Source organism: Hemibagrus wyckioides, linkage group LG25 (assembly GCF_019097595.1).
Source record: "Hemibagrus wyckioides isolate EC202008001 linkage group LG25, SWU_Hwy_1.0, whole genome shotgun sequence".
Classification (NCBI taxonomy): domain Eukaryota; kingdom Metazoa; phylum Chordata; class Actinopteri; order Siluriformes; family Bagridae; genus Hemibagrus; species Hemibagrus wyckioides.
In genome coordinates, this window is record NC_080734.1 from 19,665,842 (window position 1) to 19,687,620 (window position 21,779).

The 21,779-nt window shown below is 39.4% G+C and overlaps 1 protein-coding gene across 3 annotated transcripts in view; it reads left to right on the forward strand.

The window, feature by feature from the left end:
- The window catches only part of cdc42bpab (CDC42 binding protein kinase alpha (DMPK-like) b), a 63,484-nt gene that overhangs the window by 23,824 nt on the left and 17,881 nt on the right, over positions 1 to 21,779 (forward strand). For all 3 annotated transcript variants that reach the window (XM_058378878.1, XM_058378880.1, XM_058378879.1), the window contains exons 6-18: positions 7,955 to 8,048; positions 8,156 to 8,356; positions 8,667 to 8,915; positions 10,063 to 10,142; positions 10,552 to 10,712; positions 11,334 to 11,456; positions 11,583 to 11,719; positions 12,127 to 12,369; positions 13,062 to 13,172; positions 14,961 to 15,202; positions 16,864 to 16,969; positions 21,288 to 21,412; positions 21,593 to 21,698. In XM_058378878.1, coding sequence (XP_058234861.1) covers positions 7,955 to 8,048; positions 8,156 to 8,356; positions 8,667 to 8,915; positions 10,063 to 10,142; positions 10,552 to 10,712; positions 11,334 to 11,456; positions 11,583 to 11,719; positions 12,127 to 12,369; positions 13,062 to 13,172; positions 14,961 to 15,202; positions 16,864 to 16,969; positions 21,288 to 21,412; positions 21,593 to 21,698 — 1,978 coding nt within the window. The remainder of the gene's footprint in view (positions 1 to 7,954; positions 8,049 to 8,155; positions 8,357 to 8,666; positions 8,916 to 10,062; positions 10,143 to 10,551; positions 10,713 to 11,333; positions 11,457 to 11,582; positions 11,720 to 12,126; positions 12,370 to 13,061; positions 13,173 to 14,960; positions 15,203 to 16,863; positions 16,970 to 21,287; positions 21,413 to 21,592; positions 21,699 to 21,779) is intronic.

Below are 21,779 nucleotides of genomic sequence, written 5' to 3' on the forward strand. Positions count from 1 at the left end.
TTCACCTTGGACAAGATGCCAGTCTATTGCAGGGCACAGTATTGGAACATATTAAACATAAAAGATTGTCTTTCTTTATTCAGCTTCAAAATGCTTCAAAAGCTTCAAAATTTTCTCCCATAGACATCTCTCTGGCCTTCATGTTGATTTATCCTTTTGCAATCTTCACAGGCAAAATTCAGAGCTCAACACAAGAGTAGACATTCAGAGCTAATATATTGTAATATATAATATTGTTTAAATGTTCAATCTAACAGGACACACCCAGGCAAGTTGTGACCTTGTTACCTCTCAGTCAAAATGAGTGAGTTTAAACAAAAGGTGTTTGCAACACATGTAGATGTAAATATCAGGAAATTAAAGCTGAAATTCTGTTCTATCATCTCATATCAGCAGATCTCAAACCCATATGTTAATGTACAAGAAAAAAAGTATTGGCCTACAGTTGAAATTTGAGCTTGGTTTATGGAATTGATTACATTTTGTCAGGAGAATAATCGCGAACAAGCGTAAGACAGTGTACAGGACATAAATGTTTGTTTTTTTATCTGATAATTCTTCTCCTGTTTTAGAATTGTTTAAATGCCTTTCTATACACCAGCCTCATGCCTAAGTTGACATGCTAATGCTAAGTCTGTGATCAGCACAAACATGGCTAGACAGAGAAGTGCAGTGTTTAAATACTGTGTTCTCTTGCCCCAGATATTTGCATGAGCTCCTGCTGTGCTCAGTAAACCCTCAGCAAAGAGGAGTGGCCCATGTTTCTGTAGCCACAACTGAACCCTTCTCCACCAGACACAGCTGCATCTGTCCCTTTGTGTGTTGTGTGTGTTTGGGGGTGTGTGACCACTGCATTGTGTGTCTCCAGCAGGATATTGACCTGAGCCATATGCACATTTGATTATTGATTAGTGCCATGTGTGCCATTGCAGAAGCTGAGCTGAGGTGAATTTTGGTTAACAAAACTTAACGACTTCTTCTTAAAATAGCATCGCATGACTAACACCAACTAATGCAGATAACCTAGGTACAACCACAGCCTCGGGCTGTAGCTCATTTTGTTTGAACAAGTACCAGCGCATGCATATGAGCTCTCCAAGAGGTTAATCTATAGGCTTGAGAGGAAATGATGGAAATTTGCTGCTTAAATGGATTCAGTGTTGCGGCTTTAATCATAAATCTGCAAATCAAAGCAATTTGATTGCCAAAGAGACCGGCATCAACACCCTAGCTCACTCACTTCCCATTCTTTGTCTCATTCTCAATCTTTTTCTTATTCGTAGCCTGGCTGACAGGAAGCACACCCACATGGCTGTAACAAATGGATTAACACTGCAAACCACAACAGGATCATGACCCTTGCATGGTGTTGATCCATCATGTCTGTCGATATTCTGGACTTGAAATAAAGTCATTTAGGTGTCCTTATTAGATGTAGCTAAATCATCCAGGCTCTTTATTTCTTTTTTTTTCTTAAGATAGTTTAAAGAAGTGTTGTTAGTGTTGCTTACTAATTTCCACTAGGCCACTAATAGAGTCCATTCGACTTCCTTCAATCCCAACTCTTTTGTCTGCTCTCACGATGCAATCGTAAGAAAAACAAAGCCCAGCAATATCTACACTGGATATTAGAGCGTAAGTTCGCTCTGTTGCTTGGATTGGAAGTTGGACCGAAAGTCTGAAACCCCAGCAGTGTTTTCTTCAAGGAATAAATTCAAGGAAAGGTCTCTCACAGCTAAATAAAAGGGAAGCATCTTAGTGTTGCTAATCACAGATCTAGCAGAATGGCAAAACAGCTAGAAGTGAGAAAGTAATTTATTTTATTATATAAGACAAAATGTATTGAGGTGGCTGTTAATATTCTGGGGTTTGGGTTTATTGTCTTGTGACATCTTTCTGGTCTTCATGTTAGTTCATCACTTTACAATCTTAACAGGCAAAACTCAGAGCTCAACATAAGAATAGAGGTATTGACTGTTCATATAATCAATCTAACAGGAACACTCCCAGGCAAAATGTGACCATTTTACCTGTTAGTCACATGTTCCAATATTTTTGGTCATTGAAAAATTGGTTGGTTCACACAAAAGGTGTTTTCATCCCATTTAGATGTGAATATCAGGACATGGAAGCTGAAATTCTGAGCTATCATCTTATATTTGTACTATCATCTCATATATATCATCTCAAACCCAAATGTCAAAAAAAAAAAAAAAAAGTACTGGCTCTAGATTTAACCCTTACTAAAGATAAAGGTATGATAATATATTTGGAAATATAATCTTTGCAGTTCAGCGGTATTCCTCTTGAGGGATTTCGCTTATAAACAAACAGACAGACTTCTGTTCAGTTGTTAGTTGTGTTTGTATTTGTGGTAAGTGGCCCTGGATGAGAGCGTGTTCTAAATTTTGAGTTGAAATGTCCAGCTGAGGCGCAATAATGATTCGTTCACACCCGTGTTGATGTATTGACTCCACTGGCAGCTTGTTTGTTTATTTGCTCTGCGTTTGTTGACGACTCGGTGTTGATGACTTCCAGCTCTGTAATTGGTTTACCGGCACCTCGTCTACCTCACGCTGTTATTTTTAACGTATGTTTTAGGAGACATTTATTAATGATCTGCTGACGCATTCAGAAATCAAATAAAGGAGTCTTTCAGGAGCAGGTGAAGGGATTCACCAATTCCACTTTTTCCTGTTTTTCATTTTTGATTAGATCCTTTTTTTGATATGAGGAACAATAATACACTTTAAGATGAGGTGCTCGCGTGTAGGACCTGTGAAAAGTGAGTCAACAGTGCACATATTCACTGCATAAAACCAAATCAAATACGATGTACTCTATTGTTTCAGGCCAGTTTCTGCCCCAACTTGGTATTTACTCACAATCGTGGTTAGAAAATACTCAAGTAATTCATTAATTCATTAATATACTTCAATATTATTTTAGTTCCATTTTCATCAAGCTGAAGGTTTTCTGAAAACGTTCATTTTTAATTAGACCTTTAAAGTAGTCATTACAAATGTAATATATCAGTAGAACAGGTTCAGTTCAGTATCTAATCATTTCAGTTTAGCATCCAATCACTGTAGAGGGTCAGTTCATCATCTGCAGTGACCTTCTTCTGCTACACAATGTAGTTGATGAGTTGAACATAGATAACTTGAAGACTTGGAAAAAATGTGCTTTTTCTTTAATTAATGGCATGGATTGAATTTAATCTGAAAGAGAGTTGACCTAAGATTATTTTTTAAACTATCTGGCTAAAACTGACTTAGTGTGCCTGTTTTCTTTGCTAATATCAGGTTAGACTAGCATTGATTCCAGGTGCTAATGTAACTGGCTAGGTAGCTGATCAGATTCTAGCTAATGGTAAATATCCTGAACTTACAGAGACTGAATGAAGTTTTTAGGCAAAACAGCTCATATATGTAAGCAAAAATCTGTTTTAGATAGCTGTTTTTCACATGAAAACATTACGTTAGCTTAGTTTTACTAGTTAAAACATTTACTTTTTACTCTTTTAATGACTGAGTATGAAGTAGCAACTTTTTAACTTTTGCTTCAATACATTTGTTTTGGCTGGATACGGCCACTTTTAATTGAGTAAGATATCCAGACGTTATCTACAGTATATATGCTCATGTAACTTATTTTACCATACTTGGTCCCCCACTTGTCGGGAAAATTTTTGGCTTTCTGAAAGATGGCTTACAGCTGTGGAGTTCCTCACAGCTGGAGCCACATCCACAAACTTCTCCATTGTAGTGCTTAACAGCAGGAGGAGATGGCAATCCTCATCTCACCTCGATTCAGGACACACACACACACACACACACACACACTTTTGTTCTTTTTATAGCATCATAACAACAAATTGTTAACCGGTTTTCTCAAAAGCTAGCAGTAAATATAGCCATTAAAAGCCTTTACGCTTGCATGTGTTACGTGTGTACGTGCGCAGACCCCGGAGTCCTACCATGATGAAAGAAAAAAAAAAACATTCGATGGAAGGTTTGTTTTTCTACAGCTGTTGATTGTTAACTGTACTGACGGAGTGTAATGGAGTGTTTAGAATAAGTGTGGCCCTATGTGTGTGTGTGTTTGTGTGTGTTAGTTTGTTCACATTAACTGCTTCATTTATGTCATGTATTGCAATATAAACTTTACAGTATGTTAATGTCTTGAACAGTAATGAGAAAATGAATTAGGAGTAACATGGTGACCTTTTTTTATCTGGACAGCTGAAGTTGGTTTACAAAAAATTAACGTCTGTTAAAAAGTGAACAGTGAAATACACACACACACACACACACACACACACACACAAATCAGTCTGTCAGTAAGCTGTCATCAGAGCAAACCCACAAACAGCTTGAGGAAATGAGCATGCAAATCAAAACCAGACTAAAACTCGCTCTCTCTGAATTCTCCAGCGATCTGTCTATCATTTCTCGTTTAGTGCAACCGTGAGAAAACATATCACAAAATATTTATACACAGATCAGCCATAATATTAATACCACTGACGGGTGACATGAATAACACTGATTATCGCATTGCACTGGCAGCTGTCAAGAGGTCGGTTACGTTAGACATCAGGTGAACAGTCAGATCTTAAAGATGATGTGTTTGAAGCAGGAAAAATGGGCGAGTGTAAGAATCTGAGTGACTAAGCTGTGATGTTTAGACGTCTGAGTCAGAGCTTCTCCAAAACAGCAGGTCTTGTGTGGTGTTCCCAGTATGCAGTGGTTAATACCTACCAAAAGAACCCCAAGGAACAACCACTGAACCTGATACAGGCTCCGAGAGGCCCAAGAATCAATGATACATATGTGGAGTGAAGGCTAGCTCGTCTGGACTTTTCCCACAGAAGAGCTTCAGTAGCACAGATTAGTGAAAGAGTGAATGCTGGCTCTGATATACAGGAGTCAGATCACACAGAGCGTCACAGCTTGCTGCATAGCTGCAGAGCGGTCAGAGTGACCATGCTGACTCCTGAACACCACTCAAAGCTCCTACAATGTGCAGATCAGCATCAGAACCGGACCATGGAGCAATGGAAGAAGAAGGAGGCCTTGTCTGTTTTCTTTTACATCATGTGGCTGGCCGGATGCAAGTGTGTGTCACTTACCTAGGGAAGAGATGACATCAGGATGCACTATTGGAAGAAGTCAAGCTGGTGGAGGCAGTGTAATGCTCTGAACAATGTTCTGCTGAAAACGTTGAGTCCTTCATTCATGTGATTGTGACGTGAACCACCTACATAAAAATTGCTGCAGAATAAGTACACCTCTTCATGGCAGTGGTGTTCCCTGATGGCAGTGTTCTCTTTCAGCAGGTTGATCCTCCCTGACACACTGCAAACATTGTAGAGAAATGGTTTGAAGTGTTCAAGCACTTGACTTGGCCTCCAAATTCTCTAGACCTTAATATGATCAAAAATCTGTGGGATGTGCTGGACCAACAAGTCTAATTCATGGAGGCACCGCATCGCAACTTATGGGACTTAAAGGATTTGCTGCTAAGGATTCGCAGCACACCTTCAGAGGTCTTGTGGAGTCGAGGCCTTAGACTGTTTTGGTGGTAGAAGGAGACCGACACAATATTAGGCAGGTGGTTTTAATGTTATGGCTGATTGGTGTATAAAACTGAACAGGGACAAAATATTTTGTAATAGAAGAACAGTTATAATGAATGCATGCATACTTGTGGCCATACTGTAGAACATCCACAAATTAGCTTCTGTTATCTCCCATGACTGGAAAATTTCTGTCTAAATGTTTTCAATAATTGGTTTGTTCAACCACATTATTAATGCATTTAATGTAGCAGTCTTTGATTATGAAGAGCATCTGCTGTGAATGAGATGTTACTACAGAAACTGTAATGAAGAAGCACAGTAATGCAAAACTATTATTTCAATTATTGCCATTACTGTGGAGGTCTGGAGAGCAGAAGGGGTTAAGGATCACTGGGAATTCTGGGGGGAGAGAGGGAGAGAGAGAGAGAGAGGGCACGAGCCTTCCACCAGTCTACTCTTGTCTTTCTCTCTCAAATATCAGTCTCCAAGCATTCCTAATCCTGTCTCTCATCTAACATATCTTACACTTAAGCCTGCTGTCATTATCTCTATCCTCAACCACTTCAGTGATGATTCCTCCGCTGTTCATAACTTTTTCTGCTTCTACATACTTTATAGCCCAGACTTTTCTTCGGAGGGTTGTTAACATTCTTCTTCTTGTTAATGTTGGTGTTGGTTCTTCATTTCCTCAACCTCGGTGCTGTGTTTTTGTAGTGTGACTCATAATGTATACTTTAATTCTTTCCTCTTGATTCATATTGTAGCCTGTTTTACATTTTACATCGCCTACAGATATCCTCCTACAATCCTTTCCTCTGGTATTAGTTTTTGGTCTATATGCACAATATCGCCTAAAGTTCTTGGACATCTGACCATAACACTCCTATGACTTTGCTGTTATAATGTGCTCCACTCTTCCACTCCAAGTTTTCCACTAAATGTTGGAGTGTTGCTGTGGGGATTAGTGATCATTCAGCTACAAGAGAGACACTGATGTTGTAAGAGTGAGGAGGTCTGGGGTTCAGTCTGTGTTCAAGTTCAACCCAAAGGTGTCAGAGTCAGAGTCAGGGCTCAGTGCAGGACACTCCAGATCTTCCACTCCAACCTTAACACACCATGTCTTCATGGAGCTCTGTGCTTTGTGTACAGGGGCATCGTCATCCTGGAACAGGGTTCAAGTTCCACTCAGTTCCAGTGAAGGGAAACTGTAAAGCTGTAGAATACAGCACATACTTCTCTATGCATGTACTGACATAGTCTTATTTATTGATGTACATATTTACATATTTTTCTGCACTTGTTCATTTGCACAATTTCTACTATGTGCACTTCTGGTAGATGCTAAACGGCATTTCGTTGCTATGTACCTCTATCTATCTATCTATCTATCTATCTATCTATCTATCTATCTATCTATCTATCTATCTATCTATCTATCTATCTATCTATCTATCTATCTATCTATCTATCTATCTATCTATCTATCTATCTATCTATCTATCTATCTATCTATCTACAGAGACATTCTGTATAATTGTGTTTTTACAACTTCGAGGCAACAATTTGGAGAAGAACCTCATATGTGATTTTCCTTACATTGGTTCCCCAGCTAAAACGCAGTACAAAGGTTCTTACATACCACACCCCCACAACATACGCATTGGCTTATATTTGATCACACAATAAGACTATCGTATTCACTACCTAAAATCCTCACTGTAGATGAGCCAAAGTTCAGCAGGCACTGATTCAGGAGTATAAACTTGGAGACTAGAGCAGGGGAAGCAGCTTTTTATTAGCACATGTTTTTACCGAAAACAAACTGAAAATGACATCTTAATGGTTGTTTTGCAGTCCATAAACAACATTCTTATCTTTCCAGTCAGATTCTCGCCATCTTCCAGGGCTAGAATACATTTTTAAGACCCCTTGGAACAGCTCCAGCTCGTGACAGTAGTCTGACCGACTCCACACACGTGACAGTTTTGTTTGCACCTGATGAACATAGTTCTGTATTACAAAATGTGAACAAATGTGTGATTTAAACAACATTAAACCTGAGCAGGAGAAACCAATCCATAAGATGAATGAATGAATGTGTTGAATGGATCATGCTGCGGCACTCGAGCACTCATGGCTTTTCTTTGTACTGCAAGCTTTAAAGCTTAAAGCCAATTCCTATCTACATGGAAATAAAAAATATACAAAGCCTAAAACTGTCCTCTTTATTCTGTAAAATCAACTCGTCTCCATTGTATAATATATGCTGTATGTTGCATTTGCTCTGTGGTTTAAGATTGAGTTTCTGAATGCTGATATGTAAAAACAATCAATTTTGTCATTTTCATTTTTTTCCCTTGTGTCTAAAAGGGACATCAAGCCTGACAACATCTTGTTGGACATGAACGGCCACATTCGCTTGGCAGACTTTGGCTCCTGTCTCAGACTTAAGGAGGACGGAACAGTAAGTCCCTCTATATTTAAACTTGTGCTGCATTATGGAGCTGAATTATTCCTCCCCAGAGCTTGTTGCTGAGTTCTCTGAATAACTCTGAGCTGTGGTTCACTCAGGTGCAATCCTCGATCGCAGTAGGAACGCCGGACTACATCTCTCCTGAGATCCTGCAGGCCATGGAAGACGGGAAAGGAAAGTATGGGCCAGAGTGTGACTGGTGGTCTCTGGGAGTGTGTATGTACGAGATGCTTTATGGGGAGACGCCCTTCTACGCTGAGTCACTAGTGGAGACATATGGCAAAATCATGAACCATAAGGTGAACACACCATATGTAATAATTTTAGATAAGTTGATAAGTACCTGCAACTCAGAGCTGTGCTTTAATCATCATAGTCTTATAACTTTTATTTATTTAATTTAAGATAATTTGTCTTTGCTTCAATTGATTATTTTGGATTCTGTCACTGAGGGCATTAACCCTTGGTACCAAGGTTAAATTTAGGATTGTGTGTTACTTTTATACTTTTTAGGTCCAGTAGACAAGCCCTTTACTTGCTGTGCACAATCCTGATTTGACATATATTCACTTCACCCTCACTTCATCATGCCCTATTTGTTCTCTATAGGAGAGGTTTCAGTTCCCCCTGCAGATGTCTGATGTATCTGAAGAGGCCAAAGACTTAATGCGCAGGCTGATCTGCTCTCGTGAGCACCGGCTAGGCCAGAACGGCATCGAGGACTTCAAGAGCCACCCCTTCTTCTCAGGCATCAACTGGGACGACATCCGCACTTGCGAGGCCCCGTACATCCCTGAAGTCAGCAGCCCCACAGACACCTCCAACTTTGATGTGGAAGACGACTGCCTAAAAAATTCAGTATGTGGTGAAAATTCTTTTTCTCTCCACCGAGATCAGTTAAAACAGCATCACAGGAATGTCTCCTGTACATATTCAGCCCTGTATGAGGCATCTGAATTCCTGTTTGTTCAGATTAACTGATAAGCAGTGCCTTGCATAAGTATTCACCCCCTTGAATTTTTCCAGTGTATAATGCTTCTACCTTGAATTAAAATCTACCATTTGATCTACAAAACATGTCTTAACATTTGAAGGCAAGAAATATATTATTATTAAGTGTAATACACAAAAAAGTATTCACTCATAAGTTTGGATGGAAAAGAGCAAACTGTTCTCTTATTACAGAACATGATTCACTGTAACACTCCTGCTTCTCAGTATAACTAAATCATAGGACATTTAGTTTAGTTGTAATCATTTTTTGCTTAGTTTTATTCATTTTCATGCCTCCACTACTAGGTGTGTCCATGCATCCATTCGAGATTCTGGTTATTGTCTGATTCGGCACAATGCAATGTCTCCGAAAGAGATGCCTTCTGCTCTCTTGGATAATAACATAATAAGAGATTAAGTTTTTTGTGTAGTAGGCTTACTGTATGAAAAGGTAAACTGTAATGTAATTACATAAGTAGTTTTTCACCAGATGATTTATTTGCTCTTAGTGCTTTTCTTGGTGACTTTTACTCCAGTGAATGATTATGGTGGAGGAGAAAGTTCTCAGGGTGATGAGCAGCACTGGATGTCTGCCAAATGATGTGCTCAAAAGTTCATCGTTGTTCACATCAGACCAAAGATCCTTTTCCTATGTTTGCTGAGACTTTCATCTGAAGTTTTTGAAAAAAACTACAAAAACGTAAAAAAAAAGGTCAAGGGAATTAAATGCTTAGATACAAGCCACTGTAAGACACTGGTAACTCAGTGGTCAAGGTAATGGGCTGCTGCTTGGAAGGTTGTGAGATTGAAGCCCAGACCCACCAAACTACTACTGCTGGGCCCTTAAGTTCAGTTGTATGAATGAGATAAATGTAAGTTGCTCTGGATAAAGGCGTCTACCCAATGCTATATATATAAGAACCATTAAGTTATATCGATGCAGTGCAATTTAGGAAACATTTATAGTAATACATTTCAAAAACATTGATTTATTAATGCCTGATTTTAACAGGAAACGATGCCTCCACCTTCCCACGCAGCCTTCTCCGGACTCCATCTCCCGTTTATCGGCTTCACCTACACTAGCAAATGGTAAGTGTTTAGTGAGTGAGTGGATTTTTTTTTGTCGTTTCAGAACACTTCAGGGAAATCTGCCATGATCTGACGTGTGTTATCATAAAAGAGGAATTTGTCAGCGTGGCACAATCCACTGCTCAGCTATACAACTAATATATTCAAGCTTCATGTTGAGTTACGTGTAACTCTATCGCCTTTGGTTTGGAATGATGTGGCTTTTGGGTGCAAGTTTTTCCCAACTATTTCAATGATTATGGTAAAGCAAGCAGACTCGCAGCATCCATGTTTATCTAAAATTGACAGTCTTTTGATATTAGATATGTGTGGCTTGTGGTGTTCTGTTTGCTGGGATTAGTGTTGCATACTAGTTTAGAAGGAAACCTTCTCTCTTTCCCCCTGTGTGTGTGTGTGTGTGTGCCTGTAGTTCTCTCTCAGACCGGGGCTGTTTGAAAGATTCTGGAGGATCTTTAGGGGTGGATTCCTGTCTACAGAGAACTTTAGAGGACAGCTTGGCCTCTGAAGCCTATGAAAGAAGGATCCGCCGACTGGAGCAGGAGAAAACTGAGCTCAGCCGCAAGCTCCAGGGTGAGCAGAGACGCATATATACATTCTTAGAAAAAGGCAACATCTGGCACTTGAAGTGGTTCTTCCATTTTGGGGAACCTGAAAGATTTTTTGAGATGTTTTCCTTACAAAAATAAATTGTAGAGAAAACTATTTGCATGTTATCACATGTAGTATTTCGTCTGTTTGAATTGAACCCTGGCACATGTTCGGCTCGATGTGGTTCGTTTGGACAGGTGAAAACACAGCAGTCTCACTCAGGTGTAGAGGAAAACAACCACATGATCAAGTTAATCTTGGTTTGGTTCTGAGTGAACCGTAGCGTGGTTTGATTTGCAGTAAGTGTATGATGAGTTGCAGGCAGCATTTTTCCTGTGTAGATACAAGCTGTTAAAGTGACCTGCAGGGTGCAAAGACAGACCTGTAAAGCAGCAGAAATGTTACATGTTCTGGATATTTAACCAATGAATCAAAAAGAAACTACAAGCTAGTTGTGATACACAAAATTCACACAGTTTTATATTTCTATAATAATGTAAATGTTTATTTGACCTCGTCTTCATGTTATCGGGCGATTTTCTTTTTTACTTCTGCAACCAAAACAAAGTTCCCTTAAACACACCGGTGTGTTTCCCATTGCAGAGGCCACTCAGACGGTGCAGGCTCTGCAGCACACTAATTCAACTGTGCCACCTGGCGCCAACAAAGAGGTGGAGATAAGGAGCCTGAAGAGTGAGATAGACATCTTGAAAAAGCAGATAGCAGGTTACAGATTCACACAAACATACAGATTTCATTGTGCAAAATCTGATTTCTGAAGAAATCTCACACACATTTGATCCCAGTCACACTTCTGGTCTGATTCTGTTCTAATCTCCTGCTCGGTCTCAGATTCAGGTCATCTGGAGCTGCAGCAGTTTGAGGAGGCCAGTGTGGCACGGAAGGACCAAGATGACTCGTCTAAGATAATGAAGACCCTGGAAAGGCAGCTTCAGTCTGTTACACTGGAGAAAGACAACCTGAACAAGGTGCAATGAATTTTCATGATGGAAAAATTTTGCAGCTAAGTCAGGAGAAGTTTAGCATAATGGTTTACGGTAATGCGTCCTTTTTTAAATCTCTCCCTGTAGGCATAATTACTGTTATTTGTATAAGCATAGGTGCTCTGTATCCTTGTGTCAGGGGATACAGTATTCAGTGAGCAAAGCCATGAGTTTGGAAATAAAGAGCAAGATAAAGATATTGAAGCAGGTAACAGATCTCCACAAGGGTGGAAAAGATTTGGTTTCCGTCTCGGTTCTGTGATAGTATACTGTATATACTAAAGGGTCATAGAGGTTAAACTTTTTACAATTTGGTAATGTAACATTGGAAGCAGCTGATTAGAAACTAGTATGTTTAGACACAATCTACATGTTTGAACTGTACTGTACAGGAGCTGCTAGACACCAAGGAGAAGCTCAAAGCCCAGGGAAAGGAGCTAAAGGAGGCACACAGTCAAAGGAAGATGGCCATGCAGGAGTTCTCTGAGCTGAATGAGCGCCTCACTGAGCTGCGCTCACACAAGCAACGGCTCGCACGCCAACTTCGGGACAAGGAGGAAGAGGTGGAAGGTCTTTCACAGAAGATGGAAACGCTGAGGCTGGATATACGTAAAGCTGAGCGAACTCGCAAAGAGGTAGGAATGGATCTCCTCTACTCTTAAAATGTCCTGCTTTGATTTGCCTGGTTATTATAAATGTTGTTTTTACGCTGTGTGATCAAATCCTAGAGCTTAATAAGAAATGCGGCTTATGATGGAGGAAGTAAAGTATTCTATTCGGTTGCCAGATCAAAAACAAAAATCAAATCTTTTGCTTGTGAAATGTTTAAGGCAGGATTATTCACCTTTACTAATGAAGCCATGGTTTCCTCTAAAATTTCCACCAATCTTATAAAAACATGCTGGTACATGGACTGGACACAGTCACAGCTGGCTGAACTGCCCCCTAAGTGTGTGGCAGTGTGTGGTGTAGCCCTGCCTCATGTCTAGTGTTCCCGAGATTGTTCCCAAGACTGCAGATCCATGGAGAACCTTACCCTGATAAAGCACTGAAAATTACTGAATGAATAAATAACAAGAACTTCAACAGTCAAAATCACATGGGCTGAACCAAAAAACGTTAAATCCCTTTGTGATCAGTTTGTTATTCCTTTATCCTAAAAATGATCAGGGTCTTCAGGAATGTGTTGTAAAGATGCTAGCTGTTACTTCAGCTCTATAAATTGTTAAACAGTGAATAGAACAAGAACAGATCTTACTGTCTGTTCCATCTGTGTTTCTTGAATAAGTAATGAAATGTCTTTAACTGGTGCTTTGGTATTGCTCAGTTGGAGGTGCAGGCTGAGGAGCAGGCAGCTGAGATGCAGAAAGAGAGGAAACTGCGAGAGAGAAATGAACAGTTCAGCAGACAGCTCGAGGAGGAACTGGAGGGGTTCAAGGTACGATTCCCAAACTTGCTATAGCAACAACCCTTTTTTTTTTTCTTTTACAGATTTATAATATATGACTAATGTCAACATTTTATTATGTGATTAACATACAGACAGAATGAGTAACGTGACCAAAAAACAAACAAACAAAGGAATATTCCTGCCGCTGACTTAAAAATCTAGTGGGAATGATGTGATACAGGTTAGGCAGAGGAGTCTGGCGTGGCATTATTCTCAAACTCGCTGCATATCACTACATCCAGAACATTATAACGAAATACACTAGATAGCCAAAACATCCCAATACATCAAGTTTCCAGGTGAAACTGCAAAATGTTAGCCATTTTAAATACAGTGATATTAAACACGCTGATGATCTTCCTCTCTTAAACCATTCTGCTGTCATCGTGATTGCTGTCATGAGCTGCATCTCAAACTGAAAATCCTGACGAACTCTTACATTCAGAAGTATTTAATAATGAAGGAAATTCAGAAGATACACTAACTGTCTTTGGAATTCTGGTCAGTGTTCTCAGTGCACTCAGTGCTGGTCATAATGAGCATGTGAGTTTAGTCAACACTAGTTTACGTAGTGGAGGAAGATGGATGAGGAAACGTAATCATTTTTTGCAGTGCATTAGTGCAATGTATCAGGATTGTAGCACTATTAATATAAATGTGTTTTATTTAAATGGGATGTAACAATTAAAAATATTAGCACACAAAATTTTATGATGTTTCTAATGTTAATTTGTAAAATAATTAAAACAAATTTTATTCATAAAGCGCTTTTAACAATGGACACTGTCTCAAAGCAGCTTTACAGAATAAAACTAATAAAGTTTAAAATTAAGTTTAGGTTCATCCCTAATGAGGCAATGATGGTGAGGAAAAGCTCCCTGCTACAATACGAAGAAGAAACGTTGAGAGGAACCTGATGCAAAAGGGAACCTCATCCTCATCTGAGTGACACCAGAGAGTGTAATTATAAATCACTTCAAGAGCAGAGTGACTGTAACACAGTTAAACCACTGAAAAGCCTCTCCTTCTCTCTATTTCTGCTGAAATTTGTCTTATGTATTGATTTGCTCTTGAAGGTACACAGACACCTGAAATGTACACTGATCATGCATAACATTATGAACACCTGCCTAATATTGTGGACACATGGACTCTACTAGATCCCTGAAGGAGTGCTGTGGTATCTGGCACCAAGATATTAGCAGCAGATCCTTTACTTACAGGACTTAAAGGACTTACAGGACTTAAAGGATACTCTTGATAGAGACTGACCACTGCAGACCGGGAACACCCCACAAGAGCTGCAGTTTTGGAGATGCTCTGATCCAGTGGTCTAGCCATCACAATTTGGTCCTTCGTCAAACTCGCTCAAATCCTTACACTTGTCCATTTTTCCTGCTTCTAACATCAACTTTGAGGACAAAATGTTGACTTGCTGCCTAATATATCCCACCCACTAACAGGTGCCATGATGAGGAGATCATCAGTCTTATTCACTTCACCTCTCAGTGGTCATAATGTTATGCCTGATCGGTGTTATCTTAAATCGCACACTTTTTTGGGCCTTGACATTCAATCAATACAAACTGCACTTCAACATTAGGCATTTAGAATTTTGACCAGGATTATTTACAGTGAATAGATTCATTTAATGACTTATAATTTTCAGTTCTTGAGCAATGTGTGTGATCTGTGTGTGTTCATAGTTCAATAGTGATCCCACTTAACAACTAACACTTCCAGATAATCACACAGCTCCTGTATCTGTTGAAATAGGCTGGACCTCTGCACCCAGGAGCGAGTGCGGAGCAGCAGCAGCAGGAAGTGGCGTGGCTGCGAGCGGAGCTGGAAAAGAAGAGCGTGCAGCTTGAAGAGGAGCTGTGTCGCAGAGAAACGCAATACAGCACTGAGCTGAAGAGCCACAGGAAAGAGCTGAATGATGCTGAAGCTCAGCAGCTCACTCTGCAGAAGGAGATCCTAATGCTCAAAGACAAGCTGGAGAAGACACGGCGAGAAAAGTATGTTCACGTTTGTGTAGACTGGGTTAAGATCTTCTTTCCTTGTTATTCTCTGCGTTTAACTGCAGTTTGAGGATAATCTTTGTCCTAACTTTCTCTTATTTTAGTGATCCAGTGATGAAGGAAATTAGATAGGTGTGTGCTGCCATATATTCATGAGATTTTGGAGGATCAATAATTCAAACATGTAAACTAAATAAATAATTCAAAATGTACAATATATACAGAGTCTGACTAAAGAGTCTATTAAGAATTTTATTTATTTATTAATGTTCTTTTGATGGCTAAAATGTTATCACTTATTATTATGAATTAGCAGTCAGATTAGCAAGAATATTATAAAGAATTAAATTTATTTATTAATGTTATTTGGATGCTATTTTTCGGATGCAAGTCTACTAATATTTCTGGGCTTGTTCAAGATGTTTTCCAATTACCACATTGATGACTTTGTGGCACTGAAAGCTAAGATGCTGCCCAAACACATCATAAACTGAATTATAAATTAGCTAGGAAAACATCTCCATTCCAGGCAACATGGCCTAGCTGTTCACAGTTAGACAGATAGTTTATTGATGCAAATTTTAGGCGAGCTAGGTAGGTTTGTTAAAGCAATCTAGATTAGGCATTATAGCTGACTAGTAAGCTAAGCCTGTTATTTTCTTGGTTAGTTCACTGCTATTATAGTTCTCTACAGACCTCTGCGACACTATGACACCTAATTCTGCCTGTAACCACAACCTGCTTTGAACAGTGTCTGATTTGATAGCACATGGTAAAAATTAATGAACATCTCTCTAATTCTGACCTCCAACAGCGTAACATCACATTGTTTAAGCAAAATCTGGCTTGTTATTATAGTCTATTGTTAGGTCTTTATAACCAGGAAGCGTGAATGATGTCACAGTTACATCACAATGAACATCCTTATGAGTCTCCAGCACGAGAAGAACGTTTTAAAGGATGTTAAAACCTTTTGTTTAAATTGGGGAGGTTTTTTAATTGACCCCAGACAATGGCTTCAAAAGATATTGACCCCAGAAGCCTGGGTTTCAGCTTCAGAAGATACAGAAATATTCTTATTCAGTTATTTACAGGAGACATAGTCTGGATAATTGTATAAAAGCTGATTTCATCATGTGATGTTGCACAGAATGTGCTCTTCACACCTCAATAATAATAATAATAATAATAATAATAAAAGTGAGTGATAAATGTAAAGCAGTAGATGACACGATATTTAACTAAATAAATATATTTCATGGTAGTAAATGCTATGGTACACAGTAGCATTTTAAAACAATGCTATATAATAGTACCTTGGCATGCGGGTGTTGGCTTACTCAGGTGTTATACATCACCCCTGGCAGCTCTGAGGGGGGAAAGAGAACTTGTTTTACCACCCTCTCTGTGTGAACTCGATAAATAGCTGTTAGCTCAATCCTACCCTTTACCTGCAGTGTTTTTATGCTCTACAAAATCCTTATTACGTTATTTGGCTTTTATTCTCCTTTAAATATAAAGTTCAAAATCTTTTTATTTAACTAAAACCACACAATGATTACTTACAGTAAAGTGATTATGGCTTATATTAGAAAACATTGAAGTATGAGAGAAGCAGAGACATGTTGATGATGTCTGTAATGTTGTGTTTATTTTAGCCAAAGTGAGCGTGAGGAGTTCGAGGCAGAGTGCAAACAGAAGTATGAGCGGGAAAGGGGACTTCTGGTGGAGGACAACAAGAAGCTTACTGGTGAGCTGGAGCAGGTGAGCTCCAGCTTAAAATTTCATGCACCTACATTTTGAAAAGTTTAGATTTCTATAAATCTATAACTAAATTTGGATCAATTAGAAGTGAAATACATTGCCAAATAGTATTGTCGATGCCATTAGAAGAATATAGTAGTATATGATTTGGGATATGGCCCAAACTGGAATATAGTATTATATCTACAGCCATTATTGAGGTCTCTCAACTATTACAGAAGTATTGACTGTATTACATGGGTGGATGCAGTAACAAGGGTTGCCAAGTGTATCATAAGTGTATCATTAACCATAAGCATTCCCGTGTTAGCTTATCTTCTTTAAAATTCACAAAAATTACACTTAAAAACAATTCAAATTTTACTTTAGTTACTTGTTTTTGGGCTTCAGTTCAGAATTTATATTCTTCATCTTTCTCCATCTGCCTAGAAAAGCAGAAGCTCAATCCTATTCATAGGCATTCTAAAGTAATGGGACACTTCAGTGGACTTCTTTCAATATCTTAACAATGGTCTTCAGGATGGGGTTAATTCATCATCACCAAAGGGATAGAACAAATGTCAGAAGTGGGATTCAAACCCACAGCCCCAGCGAAAGCTGCAACATGATCAGAGCACCTTAGACCACTCAGCCATGCAGCACCTGAGGCTAGGGGTGCTGTGGATCGAGCTTAGTTCTTATATTACCCACATGAGTAGGCAGTGCACTTGATTTACTGTTCAAATACCTATGGCCAGTGCTTTAAAAGCAACTGGTCTTTGAACAACCTTTCCAGGAGAGCAGCAGTTTTAGTTAAGGACATGTCAAAGATTTTGGGTCAGTCACAAGGATTCAGCTGTCCAACAAAATACATTTCTACAAAAGTCAGTAGGATTGGAACCTGCACAGGGAGGCACCAATTTCAAATCCATCACCATAACCACTTGCTGCAGGAGTACAGTGGAGCAATGTCTGAACATGCTTCGATGTGCTTCCACGTGTTTCAGTTCAGAATTTATGCATCAGTTAGGGACCATCCATGGGATTTACTTTAAAACAACAAGACAGTGTTGTTGCTTCACTTTGTAACTCTTTATAGGCAGTCCAATGTCCAATGCAGCACAGGCTGTAAAACAAACTCTTGAATGGACTGCAGTGACCAGTTTTCTCCCATTTTCTGGCTCAAGACTATTCATAAACATTCAAACCTATGTAGGGAGAATTATTTTCAAAATCTAAAAATCTAAAAAAACAAACCTCAGGATGGAATCAATACACAATCTGAGGTCCTGAGTGCCCAGTGGACCATGCCCAGCTCTTATGTTCACAAGTAAGCAATGCATTTGGTTTCTTGTTCAAGTACCTATGGTCAGTGCTTAATAGTAACTCGTTGAATGTTTCACAACAGTGCTTTGGACCTATCCTAGAGGGCGTTTTAGTTAAGGACACAGCTTTGGATTTTGAATCATTTTCATTTTGTGACAGCCACCACAATCACATTCTCAGCTGCCCAAATATCAGACAAAGACAGCAGGATTCAAACCTGCACAATGAGATATCAGTGGCTATCTAGTCTTTTGCTTTAAACACCATGACTACAGAAGCTTCTGACTTTAGCAGGGACCAATGGCTGAACATGTTTTATAGCGCTTTGTTTCAGGCTTCTGATAGGGTCCAGGCACACGGTTTTATGTCAGCAACACTGCAAGGCAATGTATTATCTGGTTTACTGTGCAACTATTTGATGGAAGTGCTGTAAAATCTATCCATTGTTGTAAAATGGACCATGAAACAAACGCATTGAGCACTTTTCACCCATTTTCCCAGCAAACAGAAGCTCAGACCGACACTTGAGCATTCTAACTTCTAAATCTAAATTGATTTTTTGAACATGCTTCAGAGGGCTTCCGTTCAGAATTTATAGGCTTCAGTTAGGGACCATGCTCAGGTTTTGTGTGCCTTGACAACACAACAATGCAGTATAGTTGGTTTACTGTGCAAACATCCAGTGGGGCGACTCCACTGGGACACTTCAGAGGACTTCTTTCAATATCTTAACAATGGTCTTCAATATGGGATCAATACACCATCACCAAAATGCAGCAAAATGATAGACCAAATGTCAGAAGTGGGATTCAAACCCACACCTCCAGAGGAGCCTGCAATCTGAACACAGCACGTTAGACTGCTCAGCCACTCTGACAAGCAGCACCTGAGGCCAGTTGTGTTGTGAACTGTAAATAAGTAAATGTGCCCAGTTCTTATTTTGACCACATGAGTAGGCAGTGCATTTAATACCTGCTTCAAATACCTATGGTCAGTGCTTTAAAAGCAGTCCCTATTGTGTTTTTACAACAGTCCTCTTTGACCTACCTTTCCAGAAGAGCAGCAGTTTTGGTTAAGGACACTCTGAACGACTCTGTTGTTTGTCTTACAAGCCAGAAGGTTTCAGCTGTTCTTGACAAACTATGTTTTCACCATAGCTGACAGGATTTCAACCTACCCACTGGCTTAACATAGATTCTTTAGGTCAAGTTTAACACACCGTGACATCAATTAAATCAAGAATTTTTTTTAGTACTCCTATAAATTGTGTCCACTTTCACCATATGTGGCATGTCATCTTCCTAGGAAACACAAAAGTTATCACACAAAATTTGAATACTCAGTGATGACAGTGATGCTGCATCTCAGCAACGATTTATCTCAGCACTGACACAAATCTTGGTCAGCTTCTTCGAAACCATGACCAAAGTCTATGCCCCAGTTTTTGTCACAGTGTCACCTACTGCCCAATAGTCACAATAACATGCTAAAAATGCTTAATTGCTATTCTTGCTACTCCTCTGACATCATTTGATGAATTTAGCTATTCGAAACTATTTTCCTGTAACATGTCTGCAAATAACGCTGTGTGAGTGCGTATCACACCAATGCTATCTATATGTTATCACAGAACATGGTGCTTATCTTCAGGACCATAACCTGAATGTTACTAGGAAGTTTTGTGACAGCGCCACCTTGTGGTCAAGAACTGTACAAGAACAGTAACAACTTTCGTGTCCTTTTCATCATTTCAAGAATGTCTGCTTAATTCTTCATCATCTTTAGACCAACATAGACAAAGGTCATCAAAAGAATTTTGAATATTTTAAATGTTCTATAATGGGCCAATCAATCTGACAGTGAAGCTCCCAAACAGGAAATGAGGCTGTATCTCAGCAACGACTTTGGACACTGACGCAGAACTTCAGATCTGAGGCTATGCCATTATTGCTACTCCACCTCCACACTCTGCCCTTTCTTCACTAGCTTTGGCTCATCATCTTAACATCGATCAAACATCAACTGAGAACATTAACAGGTCACAGCAGTGTCAGCTACAGCAGCAATGTCACCCTGCTGCCCCATGTTTGTCTAGATCTTTCCTCCTACAGTCAGAGAATTCACACACACACACAATGAACACTTTTGACTCTGGGAATGTGTCACTCGCCGAATTTGGGTGCTTGGCTGCAGAAAATCCTGCTTGCATTTCTTCATCTTCTTCTTCTTCTTCTTAGTATTATTATTATTATACATACAGTACTTTGAAGAGAAATTAAGAGAAAGAAAACTTCAGATAAATATATGTGTCCGTGCTGCGCAGTCGCTTTTCATTGTACATTTTTTCTTCTCTGCTATTTTGTCTACAAGCCTGTCTCATATTATTGCACATTCTTTTAGAGCTTTTATAACCCCAAATGCTTATGCAAATGAAACTATTTTCTGGATCTCTGACCTGATCCCTGTTTGTCTTGGATTGAGGTTACATATCACTCTGAGGCACGAGCTCCCAAGTTAAATAACTGCTGGAGATTTGGACATGTCAGATATAAATGTAGCTTTTCATTTCATGGAGCAAATATCATTTATTTCATAGAAATGTCTGGAAACTCGTGGCACAGATGCAGATTCTGCTGTCAGATTGAGTGGTTAAAGAAAACACTGATGACATTTGGAAGGAATTGTATTTATGATTAGGATTGATTAAATTTGTGCACGTTACATTTTAGCTTTTATATTGTCATGATTGGTGTCTGCTGAAAGATAAGAACTCATCAATGCATAAAAGTATAGTAAAATGGATTATTATGAATTATTGTATAATCTGGAGTATGGTAGTGTTGCTCTCTACATTCCTTCTGAACTGTTTTCTACCTTTCCATCCTCTGTTCTCCTTTTCACCCTCTATCGACCCCCGGTCTCTCTCCAACAGTCTGATTTTCTTCTGTAATGGGTTCTTTCTTTCTAATTCCAAATAATTCTCTCCTAACCGGCTATTCCTTTCTTCTTTCAGCTGAAGACCGTGCACGGGGCACTGAGCGGTAGCCACAAGCAGCTAGAGGAGGAGGTGAGAGAACTGGCTGATAAGAAGGAGAGCGTTGCACACTGGGAGGCTCAGATCACAGAGATCATCCAGTGGTGAGTAGATTTTTTACACACACACACACACACACAAGCAGAGCTTGAGATTATGTGTAAGACTTAAAAGATTTGCATCAATCGTACTTGCATAGAATAAGTATATAACAGGCCTAACTGCTTCCATCAGACATGAACTACTGGTGCTGAATGCTGTGGTGTGTGTGTGTGTGTTTAAAGGGTAAGTGATGAGAAGGATGCTCGAGGCTACCTTCAAGCACTGGCCACTAAGATGACCGAGGAGCTGGAAGGTCTGAGGAACGCGAGCCTCGGGGCCAGAGGCACAGTAAGTCTATTTTTTTTAAAAATGCTGTTATTTTACTTCTGTACCATCATCAGCTACAAGCAGATACAGCTAGATGATACA